Here is an 18,192-nt window from a genome sequence, read left to right as displayed (position 1 = left end):
AACTCGATCAATTTCATAGATGGAATTATTTTGCTTGCAGATTCGGATTCCTGAGACCAAAATACATAAGGATAGCATGAGGAGCCCTCAAAAAAAAAATCTGTGCTCTCATCTCAGATTTTGAGAAAATTCCAAAGCTATAGGCTCACTGTTTTTTTCGACAAAAACGTGGAGTATCCCGCAGAATGATTCCAGGACGCTTTTCCTACGTGAAATTGCGTGATGAACACAACGCCGTCGTTTGAATTGAGCTGGTATTGAATCCCAACAAGATATCCTCAATTTTTCACTTTTTCAATCGATTAATTGGCGATAACTCGATCAATTTTATAGATGGAATTATTTTGCTTGCAGATTCGGATTCCTGAGACCAAAATACATAAGGATAGCATGAGGAGCCCTCAAAAAAAAAATCTGTGCTTTCATCTCAGATTTTGAGAAAATTCCAAGGCTATAGGCTTACTGTTTTTTTCGACAAAAACGTGGAGTATCCCCCAGAATGATTCCAGGACGCTTTTTCTACGTTAAATTGCGTGATGAACACAACGCCGTCGTTTGAATTGAGCTGGCATTGAATCCCAACAAGATATCCTCAATTTTTCACTTTTTCAATCGATTAATTGGCGATAACTCGATCAATTTTATAGATGGAATTATTTTGCTTGCAGATTCGGATCCCTGAGACCAAAATACATGAGGATAGCATGAGGAGCCCTCAAAAAAAAAATCTGTGCTCTCATCTCAGATTTTGAGAAAATTCCAAGGCTATAGGCTTACTGTTTTTTTCGACAAAAACGTGGAGTATCCCCCAGAATGATTCCAGGACGCTTTTCCTACTTAAAATTGCGTGATGAACACAACGCCGTCGTTTGAATTGAGCTGGCATTGAATCCCAACGAGATATCCTCAATTTTTCACTTTTTCAATCGATTAATTGACGATAACTCGATCAATTTCATAGATGGAATTATTTTGCTTGCAGATTCGGATTCCTGAGATCAAAATACATGAGGATACCTTGAGGCACCCTTCAAAAAAAAATCTGTGCTTTCATCTCAGATTTTGAGAAAATTCCAAGGCTATAGGCTCGCTGTTTTTTTTGACAAAAACGTGGAGTATCCCCCAGAATGATTCCAGGACGCTTTTCCTACGTGAAATTGCGTGATGAACACAACGCCGTCGTTTGAATTGAGCTGGCATTGAATCCCAACGAGATATCCTCAATTTTTCACTTTTTCAATCGATTAATTGGCGATAACTCGATCAATTTTATAGATGGAATTATTTTGCTTGCAGATTCGGATTCCTGAGACCAAAATACATAAGGATAGCATGAGGAGCCCTCAAAAAAAAAATCTGTGCTCTCATCTCAGATTTTGAGAAAATTCCAAGGCTATAGGCTTACTTTTTTTTTCGACAAAAACGTGGAGTATCCCCCAGAATGATTCCAGGACGCTTTTCCTACGTAAAATTGCGTGATGAACACAACGCCGTCGTTTGAATTGAGCTGGCATTGAATCCTAACCAGATATCCTCAATTTTTCACTTTTTCAATCGATTAATTGGCGATAACTCGATCAATTTAATAGATGGAATTATTCTGCTTGCAGATTCGAATTCCAGAGATCGAATTACGTGCAACTTGCGTGATGAAGCCTTCAGAAAATATTCGTTGTGCATTATTCTATTCAATAAATTCTTGTAATATTTCCAATAACGTGTTAGAATTCATTTTCAATCCTCACCCAAAAGCCCCCTCAAATCGACAGTTTATTATTTAGTTATCATCCATACGTTTCACCTAATCAACACAAAATGCAGCGCAAATAATATTGATAAAGGTACAACTGCTCGTGAAAAGAAAACAAATTCGCAACTAATACCAAAGTGACAGTTTAATATACGTTTGGGTGTGCAAATAACCTCTGCCGTATTCGTCTCAACGGTGAATACATCAGTAAAGAAATGTTTTATTTATCAATTTACTGGATTTATACAATATTTAATGATAAACCATGGTGTAATTTCATATTTCCTTAAATTCTGTGCAGAGAGTCTCGCAATAAAGTCGTAAGAAGTCTTGGTCGTGAGGTTCGACGCGGGGCAAAATCGTAGATATGGCTGATTTTCGAGTCGCCGGGGCGAAAATTGGACGTCGAAAAATGAATTTTGGTATCAGGAGAATATGATGAGCAAGGAGCCAGGGAATCAGGAGACTATACGCAAACGTTAGTAACTCGTCGAAATAGCAGACGAGTTTAAGCTCCGAGTTTTTTCACGGCTTCCTATTGGTTCCTAGCCAAAAAGCATGATGGCGCCGGGCAACCAATAGGAAGCCGCGAAAAAACTCTGAGCTTAAAGTCGTCTGCTATTTCGACGAGTTACTAACGTTTGCGTATAGTCTCCTGATTCCCTGGCTCCTCGCTCATCATATTCTCCTGATACCAAAATTCATTTTTCGACGTCCAATTTTCGCCCCGGCGACTCGAAAATCAGCCATATCTACGATTTTGCCCCGCGTCGAACCTCACGACCAAGACTTCTTACGACTTTATTGCGAGACTCTCTGCACAGAATTTAAGGAAATATGAAATTACACCATGGTTTATCATTAAATATTGTATAAATCCAGTAAATTGATAAATAAAACATTTCTTTACTGATGTATTCACCGTTGAGACGAATACGGCAGAGGTTATTCGCACACCCAAACGTATATTAAACTGTCACTTTGGTATTAGTTGCGAATTCGTTTTCTTTTCACGAGCGGTTGTACCTTTATAAATATTAATTCTCGCCACATTTTGTGTTAATTCAATAACACGGATAAATAATAACTAATTAATAAACTGTCGATTTGCGGGGGCTTTTGAGTGAGGATTGAAAATGAATTCTAACACGTTATTGGAAATATTACAAGAATTTATTGAATAGAATAACGCATGTTCTCTCACAACGGATTTTTCCTAAAGGCTTTATCACGCTGGTTGCACGTAATTCGATCTCCGGAATCCGAATCTGCAAGCAGAATAATTCCATCTATGAAATTGATCGAGTTATCGCCAATTAATCGATTGAAAAAGTGAAAAATTGAGGATATCTCGTTGGGATTCGATGCCAGCTCAATTCCAACGACGGCGTTGTGTTCATCACGCAATTTTACGTAGGAAAAGCGTCCTGGAATCATTCTGGGGGATTCTCCACGTTTTTGTCGAAAAAAACCGTAAGCCTATAGCCTTGGAATTTTCTCAAAATCTGAGATGAAAGCACAGATTTTTTTTTGAAGGGTGCCTCACGCTATCCTCATGTATTTTAATCTCAGAAATCCGAATCTGCAAGCAGAATAATTCCATCTATGAAATTGATCGAGTTATCGCCAATTAATCGATTGAAAAAGTGAAAAATTGAGGATATCTCGTTGGGATTCAATGCCAGCTCAATTCAAACGACGGCGTTGTGTTCATCACGCAATTTCACGTAGGAAAAGCGTCCTGGAATCATTCTGGGGGATACTCCACGTTTTTGTCAAAAAAAACAGCGAGCCTATAGCTTTGGAATTTTCTCAAAATCTGAGATGAAAGCACAGATTTTTTTTTGAAGGGTGCCTCACGCTAGCCTTGTGTATTTTGATCTCAGGAATCCGAATCTGCAAGCAAAATAATTCCATCTATGAAATTGATCGAGTTATCGCCAATTAATCGATTAAAAAAGTGAAAAATTGAGGATATCTCGTTGGGATTCAATGCCAGCTCAATTCAAACGACGGCGTTGTGCTCATCACGCAGTTTCACGTAGGAAAAGCGTCCTGGAATTATTCTGGGGGATACTCCACGTTTTTACCGAAAAAAACAGTAAGCCTATAGCCTTGGAATTTTCTCAAAATCTGAGACGAAAGCACAGATTTTTTTTTGAAGGGTGCCTTACGCTATCCTCATGTATTTTGATCTCAGGAATCCGAATCTGCAAGCAAAATAATTCCATCTATGAAATTGATCGAGTTATCGCCAATTAATCGATTAAAAAAGTGAAAAATTGAGGATATCTCGTTGGGATTCAATGCCAGCTCAATTCAAACGACGGCGTTGTGTTCATCACGCAATTTAACGTAGAAAAAGCGTCCTGGAATCATTCTGGGGGATACTCCACGATTTTGTCGAAAAAAACAGTAAGCCTATAGCCTTGGAATTTTCTCAAAATCTGAGATGAAAGCACAGATTTTTTTTTGAAGGGTGCCTCACGGTATCCTCATGTATTTTGATCTCAGGAATCCGAATCTGCAAGCAAAATAATTCCATCTATGAAATTGATCGAGTTATCGCCAATTAATCGATTGAAAAAGTGAAAAATTGAGGATATCTCGTTGGGATTCCATGCCAGCTCAATTCAAACGACGGCGTTGTGTTCATCACGCAATTTTAAGTAGGAGAAGCGTCCTGGAATCATTCTGGGGGATACTCCACGTTTTTGTCGAAAAAAACAGTAAGCCTATAGCCTTGGAATTTTCTCAAAATCTGAGATGAGAGCACAGATTTTTTTTTTGAGGGCTCCTCATGCTATCCTTATGTATTTTGGTCTCAGGAATCCGAATCTGCAAGCAAAATAATTCCATCTATAAAATTGATCGAGTTATCGCCAATTAATCGATTGAAAAAGTGAAAAATTGAGGATATTTTGTTGGGATTCAATGCCAGCTCAATTCAAACGACGGCGTTGTGTTCATCACGCAATTTTAAGTAGGAAAAGCGTCCTGGAATCATTCTGGGGGATACTCCACGTTTTTGTCGAAAAAAACAGTAAGCCTATAGCCTTGGAATTTTCTCAAAATCTGAGATGAGAGCACAGATTTTTTTTTTGAGGGCTCCTCATGCTATCCTTATGTATTTTGGTCTCAGGAATCCGAATCTGCAAGCAAAATAATTCCATCTATAAAATTGATCGAGTTATCGCCAATTAATCGATTGAAAAAGTGAAAAATTGAGGATATCTTGTTGGGATTCAATGCCAGCTCAATTCAAACGACGGCGTTGTGTTCATCACGCAATTTCACGTAGGAAAAGCGTCCTGGAATCATTCTGGGGGATACTCCACGTTTTTGTCGAAAAAAACAGTGAGCCTATAGCTTTGGAATTTTCTCAAAATCTGAGATGAGAGCACAGATTTTTTTTTTGAGGGCTCCTCATGCTATCCTCATGTATTTTGGTCTCAGGAATCCGAATCTGCAAGCAAAATAATTCCATCTATGAAATTGATCGAGTTATCGCCAATTAATCGATTAAAAAAGTGAAAAATTGAGGATATCTCGTTGGGATTCAATGCCAACTCAATTCAAACGACGGCGTTGTGCTCATCACGCAGTTTCACGTAGGAAAAGCGTCCTGGAATTATTCTGGGGGATACTCCACGTTTTTACCGAAAAAAACAGTAAGCCTATAGCCTTGGAATTTTCTCAAAATCTGAGACGAAAGCACAGATTTTTTTTTGAAGGGTGCCTTACGCTATCCTCATGTATTTTGATCTCAGGAATCCGAATCTGCAAGCAAAATAATTCCATCTATGAAATTGATCGAGTTATCGCCAATTAATCGATTAAAAAAGTGAAAAATTGAGGATATCTCGTTGGGATTCAATGCCAGCTCAATTCAAACGACGGCGTTGTGTTCATCACGCAATTTAACGTACAAAAAGCGTCCTGGAATCATTCTGGGGGATACTCCACGATTTTGTCGAAAAAAACAGTAAGCCTATAGCCTTGGAATTTTCTCAAAATCTGAGATGAAAGCACAGATTTTTTTTTGAAGGGTGCCTCACGGTATCCTCATGTATTTTGATCTCAGGAATCCGAATCTGCAAGCAAAATAATTCCATCTATGAAATTGATCGAGTTATCGCCAATTAATCGATTGAAAAAGTGAAAAATTGAGGATATCTCGTTGGGATTCCATGCCAGCTCAATTCAAACGACGGCGTTGTGTTCATCACGCAATTTCACGTAGGAGAAGCGTCCTGGAATCATTCTGGGGGATACTCCACGTTTTTGTCGAAAAAAACAGTAAGCCTATAGCCTTGGAATTTTCTCAAAATCTGAGATGAGAGCACAGATTTTTTTTTTGAGGGCTCCTCATGCTATCCTTATGTATTTTGGTCTCAGGAATCCGAATCTGCAAGCAAAATAATTCCATCTATAAAATTGATCGAGTTATCGCCAATTAATCGATTGAAAAAGTGAAAAATTGAGGATATTTTGTTGGGATTCAATGCCAGCTCAATTCAAACGACGGCGTTGTGTTCATCACGCAATTTTAAGTAGGAAAAGCGTCCTGGAATCATTCTGGGGGATACTCCACGTTTTTGTCGAAAAAAACAGTAAGCCTATAGCCTTGGAATTTTCTCAAAATCTGAGATGAGAGCACAGATTTTTTTTTTGAGGGCTCCTCATGCTATCCTTATGTATTTTGGTCTCAGGAATCCGAATCTGCAAGCAAAATAATTCCATCTATAAAATTGATCGAGTTATCGCCAATTAATCGATTGAAAAAGTGAAAAATTGAGGATATCTTGTTGGGATTCAATGCCAGCTCAATTCAAACGACGGCGTTGTGTTCATCACGCAATTTCACGTAGGAAAAGCGTCCTGGAATCATTCTGGGGGATACTCCACGTTTTTGTCGAAAAAAACAGTGAGCCTATAGCTTTGGAATTTTCTCAAAATCTGAGATGAGAGCACAGATTTTTTTTTTGAGGGCTCCTCATGCTATCCTCATGTATTTTGGTCTCAGGAATCCGAATCTGCAAGCAAAATAATTCCATCTATGAAATTGATCGAGTTATCGCCAATTAATCGATTAAAAAAGTGAAAAATTGAGGATATCTCGTTGGGATTCAATGCCAACTCAATTCAAACGACGGCGTTGTGCTCATCACGCAGTTTCACGTAGGAAAAGCGTCCTGGAATTATTCTGGGGGATACTCCACGTTTTTACCGAAAAAAACAGTAAGCCTATAGCCTTGGAATTTTCTCAAAATCTGAGACGAAAGCACAGATTTTTTTTTGAAGGGTGCCTTACGCTATCCTCATGTATTTTGATCTCAGGAATCCGAATCTGCAAGCAAAATAATTCCATCTATGAAATTGATCGAGTTATCGCCAATTAATCGATTAAAAAAGTGAAAAATTGAGGATATCTCGTTGGGATTCAATGCCAGCTCAATTCAAACGACGGCGTTGTGTTCATCACGCAATTTAACGTACAAAAAGCGTCCTGGAATCATTCTGGGGGATACTCCACGATTTTGTCGAAAAAAACAGTAAGCCTATAGCCTTGGAATTTTCTCAAAATCTGAGATGAAAGCACAGATTTTTTTTTGAAGGGTGCCTCACGGTATCCTCATGTATTTTGATCTCAGGAATCCGAATCTGCAAGCAAAATAATTCCATCTATGAAATTGATCGAGTTATCGCCAATTAATCGATTGAAAAAGTGAAAAATTGAGGATATCTTGTTGGGATTCAATGCCAGCTCAATTCAAACGACGGCGTTGTGTTCATCACGCAATTTCACGTAGGAAAAGCGTCCTGGAATCATTCTGGGGGATACTCCACGTTTTTGTCGAAAAAAACAGTGAGCCTATAGCCTTGAAATTTTCTCAAAATCTGAGATGAGAGCACAGATTTTTTTTTTGAGGGCTCCTCATGCTATCCTCATGTATTTTGGTCTCAGGAATCCGAATCTGCAAGCAAAATAATTCCATCTATGAAATTGATCGAGTTATCGCCAATTAATCGATTGAAACAGTGAAAAATTGAGGATATCTTGTTGGGATTCATTGCCAGCTCAATTTAAACGACGGCGTTGTGTTCATCACGCAATTTTACGTAGGAAAAGCGTCCTGGAATCATTCTGGGGGATACTCCACGTTTTTGTCGAAAAAAACAGTAAGCCTATAGCCTTGAAATTTTCTCAAAATCTGAGATGAAAGCACAGATTTTTTTTTGAAGGGTGCCTTACGCTATCCTCATATATTTTGATCTCAGGAATCCGAATCTGCAAGCAAAATAATTCCATCTATGAAATTGATCGAGTTATCGCCAATTAATCGATTGAAAAAGTGAAAAATCAAGAATATCTCAATGGGATTCAATGCTGGCTCCATTTGATTGACGGGTTCGTGTTCGATACCCTCTTTGATGTGAAAAAAGCGTCCTGGAATTATTCTGGGCAATCTTTCACTTCTTTGCCGAAAAAAACAGTAAGCCTACAGCCTTGGGATTTTCTCAATATCTGAGATGAAGATTCCGATTTTTTTCGAAGGGCTCCTCATGCTATTCTGATGTATTTTGATCTCAGGAATCCGAATCTGCAAGCAGAATAATTTCATCTATGAAATTGATCGAGTTATTGCTAATTATTTGATCGAAAATTTGAAAATAATTTGAAATGCGTTGACCGACATAATAGTATGCTTGAAAGTTATAAGATCTATGCAAGTTGATGCACGCATTTTGGATCCCGTGGTTATAATTCTTCTTGTATAGGCCTCCAAGTTTTTCCAACTGATTTGCATTCCATAACCTCAGGAAGAAAAGAAATATTTCCAATATTATTTCTAACCAATGGCATATCTCGAACTTCAAGAGGGGTTTAAAAATAGGGCTACCATGGGTTGTGGAATGACTGCGGTTCTTGAAATGATACATGTATCTCCTCTTCCTCAAACTCTCTGTGTCGTTTCCAAAAGCAGAGCAACAACATGCTTGCGGTGGGCAGCTGTACCTTGCCCAGCGACACACTGGCACTGACTTTTTGCCAAGGTACACAGGGGTGTAATAATAACATCTGACGTATACCGCAAGGACTCCGTCGTTTCAGCTTTTCATTCTCCTCTGGGAAAAATACAGTTCGACCTGGAAGAATGAAACGAATAGCAGTGATCATCTCTTCCGGTATTCATTTCAAAACCAACCAAGTATGATAAGACTTTTCTCTAGATTGAATCCAATGTTCTAGCTGTCAGTCTAGCCCCTCTGCTCTTGAGGTAGCACTTTGATTCTTTTACTCCGAAATGGTGACATTTACTTCCAGTAGTATTCACTGCCGAAACAAGTAAAAATGAACTAAATAAGCACTATGCAGAAACTGTCACCGACTCAACCTCAATGTCGTTTATACAAATGAAGCACACCGCATGCTGGATGTTAGAAGATCATACCTTTACTAATTGTATAATTGAGTGTCAGCACGCATAGGAATCTCATCTGGTGCAATCGCCTGGGAGCTGTCATACAATCGTTAGAGTATAGGTTGAGCATTCGCAAAATAACGTGATATACTCGCAGTGCCATACCGTTGATTTTCAAACTATTCCTGAAAACAAATCAATTATTAATTCATATGCTGAACAATTTCGCAAGACTCACTCAATGCACTGCTGTATAAAAAATCTTTATTCGTCCGAATATACTATTAATTAACCCGTTTAAATTAACATCTGCTCTGCCAATTTGATTCATGTTCAATCCGGCGGCGGGGTCCATTTTGAAATTGGGGGATGATGCGCAAACGTTAGTAACTCGTCGAAATAGGAGACGAGTTTGCTCCGAGCTTTTTCGCGGCTTCCTATTGGTTCCAGGCGCCAAAAAGCATGATGGCGCCGAGCAACCAATGGGACGCTTCGCCCGTCTTTTTTTTTTTTTTCGACGAGTTACTAACGTTTGCGTATAGTCTCCTGATTCCCTGGCTCCTTGCTCATCATATTCTCCTGATACCAAAATTCATTTTTCGACGTCCAATTTTCGCCCCGGCGACTCGAAAATCAGCCATATCTACGATTTTGCCCCGCGTCGAACCTCACGACCAAGACTTCTTACGACTTTATTGCGAGACTCTCTGCACAGAATTTAAGGAAATATGAAATTACACCATGGTTTATCATTAAATATTGTATAAATCCAGTAAATTGATGAATAAAACATTTCTTTACTGATGTATTCACCGTTGAGACGAATACGGCAGAGGTTATTCGCACACCCAAACGTATATTAAACTGTCACTTTGGTATTAATTGCGAATTTGTTTTCTTTTCACGAGCAGTTGTACCTTTATCAATATTATTTGCGCTGCATTTTGTGTTGATTAAGTGAAACGTATGGATGATAACTAAATAATAAACTGTCGATTTGAGGGGGCTTTTGGGTGAGGATTGAAAATGAATTCTAACACGTTATTGGAAATATTACAAGAATTTATTGAATAGAATAATGCACAACGAATATTTTCTGAAGGCTTCATCACGCAAGTTGCACGTAATTCGATCTCTGGAATCCGAATCTGCAAGCAGAATAATTCCATCTATGAAATTGATCGAGTTATCGCCAATTAATCGATTGAAAAAGTGAAAAATTGAGGATATCTCGTTGGGATTCAATGCCAGCTTAATTCAAACGACGGCGTTGTGTTCATCACGCAATTTTACGTAGGAAAAGCGTCCTGGAATTATTCTGGGGAATACTCCACGTTTTTACCAAAAAAAACAGTAAGCCTATAGCCTTGGAATTTTCTCAAAATCTGAGATGAAAGCACAGATTTTTTTCTGGAGGGCTCCTCACGCTATCCTTGTGTATTTTGATCTCAGGAATCCGAATCTGCAAGCAAAATAATTCCATCTATGAAATTGATCGAGTTATCGCCAATTAATCGATTGAAAAAGTGAAAAATTGAGGATATCTCGTTGGGATTCAATGCCAGCTCAATTCAAACGACGGCGTTGTGTTCATCACGCAATTTTACGTAGGAAAAGCGTCCTGGAATTATCCTGGGGGATACTCCACGTTTTTGCCGAAAAAAACAGCAAGCCTATAGCCTTGGAATTTTCTCAAAATCTGAGATGAAAGCACAGATTTTTTTTGAAGGGTGCCTCACGCTATCCTCACGTATTTTGATCTCAGGAATCTGAATCTGCAAGCAAAATAATTCCATCTATGAAATTGATCGAGTTATCGCCTATGAATCGATCGAAAATTTGAAAATAATTTGAAATGCGTCGACTGGCATAATAGTATGCTTGATAGGCACTGAGCTGTTATGAGATCTACGAAAGTTGATGCACGCATTTCGGATCCTGTAGTTATAATTCTTCTTGTATAGGATCCCGAGTCTCCAGCTGATTTGCATTTCATATCCTCAGGAAGAAAAGAAATATTTCCAATATTATTCACAACCAATGGCATATCTCGAACTTTAAGTGGGGTTCAAAAATAGGGCTTCCATGGGTTGTGGAATGACTGCAGTTCTTGAAATGATGCATGTACTAGGAAGTATGATTTCTTTTCCTCAAACTCTCTGTGTCGTTTCCAAAAGCAGGGCAACAACATGCTTGGGTTGGGCAGCTAGACCTTGCCTGGCGAAACATCTGCACTGACTGTCCCCCAAGGTACATAGAGATGTCATAATAACATCTGACACATATTACAAGGACTTTGTTGTTCCGGCTTCGCATTGTCCCCTGGGACAAATACAGTTCAACCTGGAAGAATGTAACGAATAGCAGTGATCAACTCTTCCAGTATTCATTACAATAAACAACCAAGTATGATAAGGCTCTTCTCTAGATCGAATCCAATTTTCTAGCTGTCAGTACAGCCCCTCTGCTCTTGAGGATGCACTTCGATTCTCGTACTCCGAAATGATGATATTCACTGCCAAAACAAATAAAAATGGAATAAATAAGCACCATTTAGACACTGTCACTGGCTCAACCTCAGCGTCGTTCATATAAATAAAGCGCACGGCATGCTCAATTCTGAAAAATCTAACCTTCGCTAATTGTCAAATTAAGTAACTGCACACATCGGAATCTCATATGTTGGTGGAGTGACACTACCTCAAGTGTATTTTTAGATTTTTCCCACATCGTTTTTCTCATCTTTCCGATTGTCTCATTCACTATTCAATCACCGCATCTTTCCTAGTTCCTCAAGGCGCTTAGCGAAATGCCCTTTCGCATTATATGCGGTCGGGCGTTCAAAGCGCCTGATGATAGATGCACCCGCATTACACGAACCTACATCGCTGTAAAGCGGGTCTCGTCGAGTCAAGGGGCAAGAAACTTGGAATTTTAGTTCACGCGAGTTCCGCGAGCCGGTGTTAGACCTCCCGGCGCTAGTTGTCACTTTTTCGGCGTGCAAGATGGCGTCCAATTGAATAATTATTTAAAAAATCGAAAATGAATCGGGAAAAATGGGATACAGTCAGGTGTAGGTGTATAAATAGTGTGTAGGTTTATTGCATGACGTCGACATCATTACTGTTTCGGTAAAAAGCTTCCCAAAAAGCTTTTCGTTTTTTGAATCCGGGAGAGACACCCGTAGCCGTTTTTGATCGTTTTAAAGGGTCATCCTACCGTCAATGGGACGATTTGAAAAAGTTGGTTGCCCCGTCGATGGATCATTTTTTCAGAGAAAATTCTTCATTCGCGAGATAATCAAGGTGACACAAGATATATTTCTTTCAAACTGTTCCCTGGCATCGTCATTATATACATTATACATAATATTCACGAATGATATCTCTATTGGCGTACATGGGAAACTATTGGAGTAAATTTTTAACATAATTTGATTGACATTGAAATTCCAAACTTCTTCACCTCGGGCTCGATGAATTGTATAAGTACAAAAAAAGAAACAGGTCGGTGGCGGCGATTTGACCTCGAACTCCTGACGTTACCATTTTAACGGTAAGAGATACAGATTACTTTGAACTGTCACCTTATACTATCAAAGGCTATTTTTTCTTACGTTGAGAATTTTCTTTCAAAGTTTTACCATCTCCTACCTCTGATATTCAAATTCCACTCATCTGGGGCCCTGCATAAAGTATGGCGGTTGAGCGATGGACGGTGCTGCAGTAACGTAAGGATAGAACGAATGTCCAGTTGGTATACCCTGAGGTTGGTGATGGTGATGATGATGATGATGATGATGACGATCTGAAATATCTCCGTGGAGGAGAGCGTACCCTTCGATGGGTGGTGGGTAATGGTGATTGTGGGCGCAGGCGTAGGTAGGTGTATTTTTAACGGTGTTCAAATGCTCGTGAGAACTTGAATTTGAATTACTATACTTGGATAATTCGTTGTAATTTTTCGTTAGATTCGAATAAGATTCGATGTACTTTTGACCGACGTCTTCCTCGTTGTCGTCATCGTCCTCCTGATCGTCGTGCCTGTTGAATTTGGCAACGTCAACGAAGGACGACGACTTATTTGAGAATTCAAATTTCTGATGATGTTCTGACGGACTGTCGTACAAGGAACCGATTTTATGGTGCAATTCCACACCGACCGCGACTGCGGGCTGAGGATATTTAACCGACATCGCAGACCCGTGCGGTAAAATAGAATCACCGTAAATTCCCTGATGATGAGATTCGCCGACGCAGTAAGTCGTTCCAGCAGTCTCGCTGTAATTCTTATCCGTCTCGTGGTAAAGGAGACGGCCGTATCCCCGGTCTCCCGATGACGGGCCTGCCGACGATTCGTAACCAGAAGATGAAGTAGCCGACGTTGATATTCGGTGAGTCACTACCATGTTCGACTGGTTATGATCCTCAGGTTTCGGCCGACGACGTCTGGGCTGATACTAAATTTTTACACAGAAACAATAACCTAATGATTTAATTCTTTTTCTCTCGATCCGCAATTTTAATTACCTTGTAATGGGGATGCTGTTTTTTATGGGCATTTCGAAGTCTCTCAGCTTCTTCTATGAACGGTTGTTTTTCGGCATCGCTCAGGATTCTGAAAATATATATATGTATAACCGTAGATAATAAATTCGTTGATCGACGCGCATAATTTTTTCTGATAAAATTTCAACGTTTCAACGTATGCGTAATTTTCCCGATTAATGTGCTCTGGAATAACAGCTCATCGTATATTCCGCAGATTAATATACTCTATTGTAAATTAGCTCACCGCCATAATTTTCCTAGCGTTTTAGAGAGCTCTGCGTTATGCAGCTGTGGATACTGATCGGCCAATCTTCTTCTAGCAGCTTGTGCCCATACCATAAAGGCGTTCATAGGTCGTTTGACGTGCGCACTTCGACGACCACCAGCCCTAGACGTAACCGGCAAGAGTGTCCAATCGTAACCTGGTGGTAACGATAAATAATTAATTAAAAAAAAAATGAAGACTCGACCAAATAAATAATATTAACAAGCCGGTCATATGGAATAACTATTTATTCTATATGGTTTACAGATGTTATAACGCAGTAATTGAGACGACAAAGTCGTGGCAGCATATCGGAAACCCCGGAGCAGTTTCACATATCATCGGTCCCCGTATACATAGATCTGTGCATCGCATGTGTAGAGGAAAAATGACTTCAAAGTGGTTTCTAACAGTTCGCCCCTAATTGCTCGCGTTTGGTGAACCATTAGGGAGCGATTCTCGCCCAAGTGTACACACATTTTTTTGTACCTTTTTTTTATTTCTTCTTTGCGCCCGGCAGAAGAAGACCGTTTCGAACTTCTACATATAATACCGTATACACGCCACCCCATGGATTCGAGGAGCGTGCCACGGTAGCTAATTACCACTGGGTCACGGATCGTCGAGGCGGCATTCTCTGTCGGTTTTCTTTCATCGGAGGAGGTCCTTTTGCCGAACACGGGGGTTAAAACTATAACCATACGTGTAAATTTTAAAGAAGGATTGCCGAAAAATGTCTAAATTTAACTTGGTATTATTTCGACGATGTATACATATGATTCGCATAGTTTCGATACGCGTGTTTCACGCAGTATATAGCTTTGACACTGTATATACCGCACACATTTTTTTAACGATCATAATTCAGTTTGAAAAAAATTTATCGATTAAACTACGGTATTACGCAGAATCGTTTTATACAATTGAAAGATAAAGCGCCGCGCACGTCTACCTGTAGATATAGTACATGGTATTATATCATACATGTATACGAAAAATATACGTGATTCGAGAAAGCGTTTGGCGTCCATAAATCGGCAGTTTACGAGATGTCTGGCTAACAGCGGAGCCTCTGTTTCCTGATGTAACTTTAAATATTTAGCCAAGGAGCGATAAAAAGAACCAAATCCGTTCTCAAACTGTATTCAAACCGTCTCGAAAGCTATCGAAATAGACAGTGTCCCAATTAACGTGCACGAATCGGTATATTGTAACGCAGCTACATAACTATCGCATAAGCACGCATCACGCGCGCTCCATCAGCTTTTATCATATAGAAATATGAGAAAAAAAAAAATAGAGGAAAAAATAATTAGAAAATTTCCCTCCGAAACTTTGCGCAAACTATATCATCGAAAATATCAAGTTAATTCTTATACCGAAATAAGGACGATGATCAATAATAATATGTATCGATAATTATTAATGTTAATTTAATATTGCAGGTGTCCTGTGCCGCGGCGGATGATATTTTGGAATTTTGTGTACACGCAAAAGTGGTAGAACTTTTGTGTAGGGGTTGGGAGACCCTATAACACGTATATGAGAGAACGTTGAAATCATGTGTCAGATTTAAATCTGTCCGCGCATAATTAGCGCCACGGGTCCCGCGGTCTCGGTCTGTTCGCAGCACCTGCCCAGAAAATCTTCATCAAGAGTTCTGTTTCCCGAACGGTACCAACTATATAAACGTCCTCAAACGAAGTATGTACAAGTCATGTATGTATATATATACACACATGGAGATGTATATATGTAGACTCCCATGTAATGCGAACGGCAACCATTTTTTATTTTTTACATGTAGTAGTAATGTAACTACTTTCTGCAAAAGCTCAACTTTAGCAGCAGCGTTCGCGCGGGTTTAAATCTGCGAAAATGAAGAGGAAACTTGAACGCGAGGGGACAAAGAGAGGAAAGAGGAAGGAAAGAACCCAGAAGAGCAATGGCTGGCGTCGTCCGTAAACCCTGCCTTTCAACGCCAATTAAAATGCCACTGCTAAACGACGCGCGTTGAAGATGCGCGGGTCTTATGATATTATAGGTATACTATAGCCAACTAACTATACCTATATGTACAACTTTTGCTGCAGAGATTCTCGTCATCCAACATTTACATACGCCTATATATATATATTTATATATTTTCATACGTACACGTTTTTTAATTCAAACTGCACCTATCTCTCAATTTTATGTACATATATACATCTCTATATGTCATCTTATCAGTCATATTAGGTATACATACATATATGTTTGGACGTTCACATAGGTATATCAAACGTATGTACATAAAGTATATCCTGTACCTACACAGGGTATGCAATTTTGATTGTATAGGCGCAGCTGCGACTCTCGTATATAGGTATATAATACACGTACATATGTATGTACGTGTATAAATATATGAATATGATGTACATCGTATGTACTTATATTTGAGGTTCACATATCAGGATTACACGCTGTATACGATTTAAATTTGACTGGGACTGACTGACTGCTGGGATGACGAAAGGGCGAAACCGAGTCCCTTTTTCACGGACATAAGTTATAATAATTAATTGAGTGCAGAGTTGATTTATAAATGTACATATACACCGAAGGACGTATTTATGTATATGTATAATTACAACCGCAATATATACCTTGTAGTAATTTTCCAACCGCGTCGTCCAGATTAGAATTTTTTTCGCGATTCGTCGTTGATTCCGAAGATTCCGCACTCGATGTTTGATTCCCCTCCATTTAATAATTTTTTTCGGGCTTGCAGATTTCGTTAATGATTATGTGCAGCTAATAAAGCTCCACCCTCCATCGGTTCATTGATGAATAATTATGATATTGTTTATATTGTTGTCAATTATTACAAATAATTTATACTAATCGTTCGTTTGACTTCTCTTCGTCTCGAATTATTCGATATCAAAATTTATATATAAATGTGTCATTAATCAATGTTGCAAAATATATCGGTGCATCTGCATAAGGCACGCGCGCACTTTACATATTTACATATACCAATATTATACAATAATAATGTATACTATACAAGGAGCCCCTACAGCGATGGTATGTGAATCGAAAATTAAAAAATCTGGATACCAATATATCGTCGATATTAATACCACATGTATAGGTACTCTCGTGATTAATTAATCAATTAATTGATAATAAATTATAAATATAATAAATAATATAGAATTATCGTAGCGTTCGGATGGTTCAATATGGCCGATAAATCATCAATGAATTGTCGTGTGAATAATTCACGCGTATTCATTAAGTCTGCATGCATCAGAATTATCACGCGACCATCATCATGATATACGATCAATGTCAATTATAATTGTCTCTATGTTTAATTATACGTGTGCATATGGCTCGTTTGTACAAATGACATTTGTTTCTCATTATATTCATTTGAAAGAAGAATCAAACCATCGAATAAGAAAATAAATAAATAAGCTCTGTCAGGTATTCAGTTGTACGAATTATAATTATTTTATTCTTTCAGGTGAATGTGATTAACGCGGGGATAATTAAAACAACTACGACGAAGGGGTCGTCATCGCGCACTGAGAGACACTGTCCGCACTACTAGATGGAAGATGAGAGATCGCGTGGAGGCGGTCGAGCTGTACCCCAAGAAACGACTTTGGACCACCTCTCTACTCCCGAGCCAAACTCAAACTCGAACTCAAACTCCTGTGACTAAAACCAGCGCGGAAGGGGCGAGAGGAGTAGAATGATCTTGGCATGCTTGTACGGCACATACAATGCACGTATAATTGGCGTTAACAAAATCCTCCCGCGATACAACGATCACGCCGACGTTTGATCTGCGAGAAAAATTATAAATCGTGCGATTACGTACGCGATGTATGCGAAAACACCTGCGCGAAATCTCGGCGCAGCCCCATCGAAATCTGCTGTCGACAGGTAAATGTTATAATTGTAATAATGCTAAATATCCTCGTTCAATTCTCTAGTACAAGTTCAATCGTTATTCTGCAACGTCTGATTGGTATATCGTTATCACCGACCATGCGAACAATGGAAGGAATAGAAGGAGAAAAAAAAAATTTCAAACATTCGGTGAACGTCTCTAATTTTCGACAATATCCGGTGTAATTTTTTTTCTAGCTCAAATTTGTCGATTTTCTTCTTCTTTTTTAATCTCGAGGAGTGATGCGA

General features: G+C 39.0%; 3 protein-coding genes across 13 annotated transcripts in view; 1 reads left to right on the top strand and 2 right to left on the bottom strand.

Annotated features, from left to right (window-relative positions):
• Positions 1-8,001: 8,001 nt before the first annotated feature.
• On the bottom strand, positions 8,002-9,889 carry LOC125501964. 2 transcript variants are annotated; one of them, XR_007279711.1, is made up of 4 exons: positions 9,208-9,889; positions 8,962-9,089; positions 8,656-8,902; positions 8,002-8,570 (listed from the first exon to the last, which is right to left on the bottom strand). XR_007279711.1 is itself a non-coding variant. In XM_048659237.1 (4 exons), exons 2-4 carry the CDS (start codon positions 8,931-8,933, stop codon positions 8,254-8,256), a joined length of 501 nt encoding a protein of 166 aa, XP_048515194.1. In that variant the 5' UTR covers positions 8,934-9,089; positions 9,208-9,889; the 3' UTR covers positions 8,002-8,253. The 2 variants fall into 2 exon arrangements, 1 of the variants encoding a protein (XP_048515194.1); XM_048659237.1 differs by having other exon boundaries at positions 8,002-8,355; positions 8,450-8,570; positions 8,656-9,089.
• A 2,588-nt stretch (positions 9,890-12,477) lies between these two features.
• Positions 12,478-18,192, bottom strand: part of LOC105689659 (transcription factor Sox-8-like) — a 16,589-nt gene continuing 10,874 nt past the window's right edge. For 5 of the 7 annotated variants that reach the window (XM_048658498.1, XM_048658501.1, XM_048658499.1 and 2 more), the window contains 3 exons: positions 13,972-14,149; positions 13,707-13,794; positions 12,478-13,636 (listed from right to left, as the gene is read on the bottom strand). In XM_048658498.1, the coding sequence (XP_048514455.1) occupies positions 12,851-13,636; positions 13,707-13,794; positions 13,972-14,078 (981 nt within the window). In that variant the 5' untranslated portion in view covers positions 14,079-14,149 and the 3' untranslated portion in view covers positions 12,478-12,850. Of the gene's footprint in view, positions 13,637-13,706; positions 13,795-13,971; positions 14,150-14,481; positions 14,624-16,643; positions 17,021-18,192 lie in introns of those variants that run through there. The other 2 variants (XM_012406830.3, XM_048658503.1) reach the window with 2 other exon arrangements.
• Positions 14,561-18,192, top strand: part of LOC105689660 (homeobox protein 13-like) — a 16,779-nt gene continuing 13,147 nt past the window's right edge. For 2 of the 4 annotated variants that reach the window (XM_048658487.1, XM_048658484.1), the window contains exons 1-4: positions 14,561-14,697; positions 15,438-15,696; positions 15,827-16,036; positions 17,513-17,937. The gene's annotated coding sequence lies outside the window, so the exon portion shown is untranslated. Of the gene's footprint in view, positions 14,698-15,437; positions 15,697-15,799; positions 16,037-17,512; positions 17,938-18,192 lie in introns of all 4 variants that reach the window. The other 2 variants (XM_048658485.1, XM_048658486.1) reach the window with 2 other exon arrangements.

The sequence above is a fragment of the Athalia rosae genome, chromosome 7, assembly GCF_917208135.1.
Source record: "Athalia rosae chromosome 7, iyAthRosa1.1, whole genome shotgun sequence".
Classification (NCBI taxonomy): domain Eukaryota; kingdom Metazoa; phylum Arthropoda; class Insecta; order Hymenoptera; family Athaliidae; genus Athalia; species Athalia rosae.
This window is presented reverse-complemented; position numbering and strand designations above follow the sequence as displayed.

What these genes read in the sequence shown, in the direction of transcription:
- LOC125501964 (XM_048659237.1), bottom strand. Translation starts at nt 8,933, where the DNA reads ATGATCACTGCTATTCGTTTCATTCTTCCAGGTCGAACTGTATTTTTC. An exon ending in CAGTCATTCCACAACCCATG is followed by an intron (nt 8,571 to 8,655) that starts GTAGCCCTATTT and finishes TTTCTTCCTGAG; the next exon opens with GTTATGGAATGCAAATCAGT. An exon ending in ACTTTCAAGCATACTATTAT is followed by an intron (nt 8,356 to 8,449) that starts GTCGGTCAACGC and finishes TTCTGCTTGCAG; the next exon opens with ATTCGGATTCCTGAGATCAA.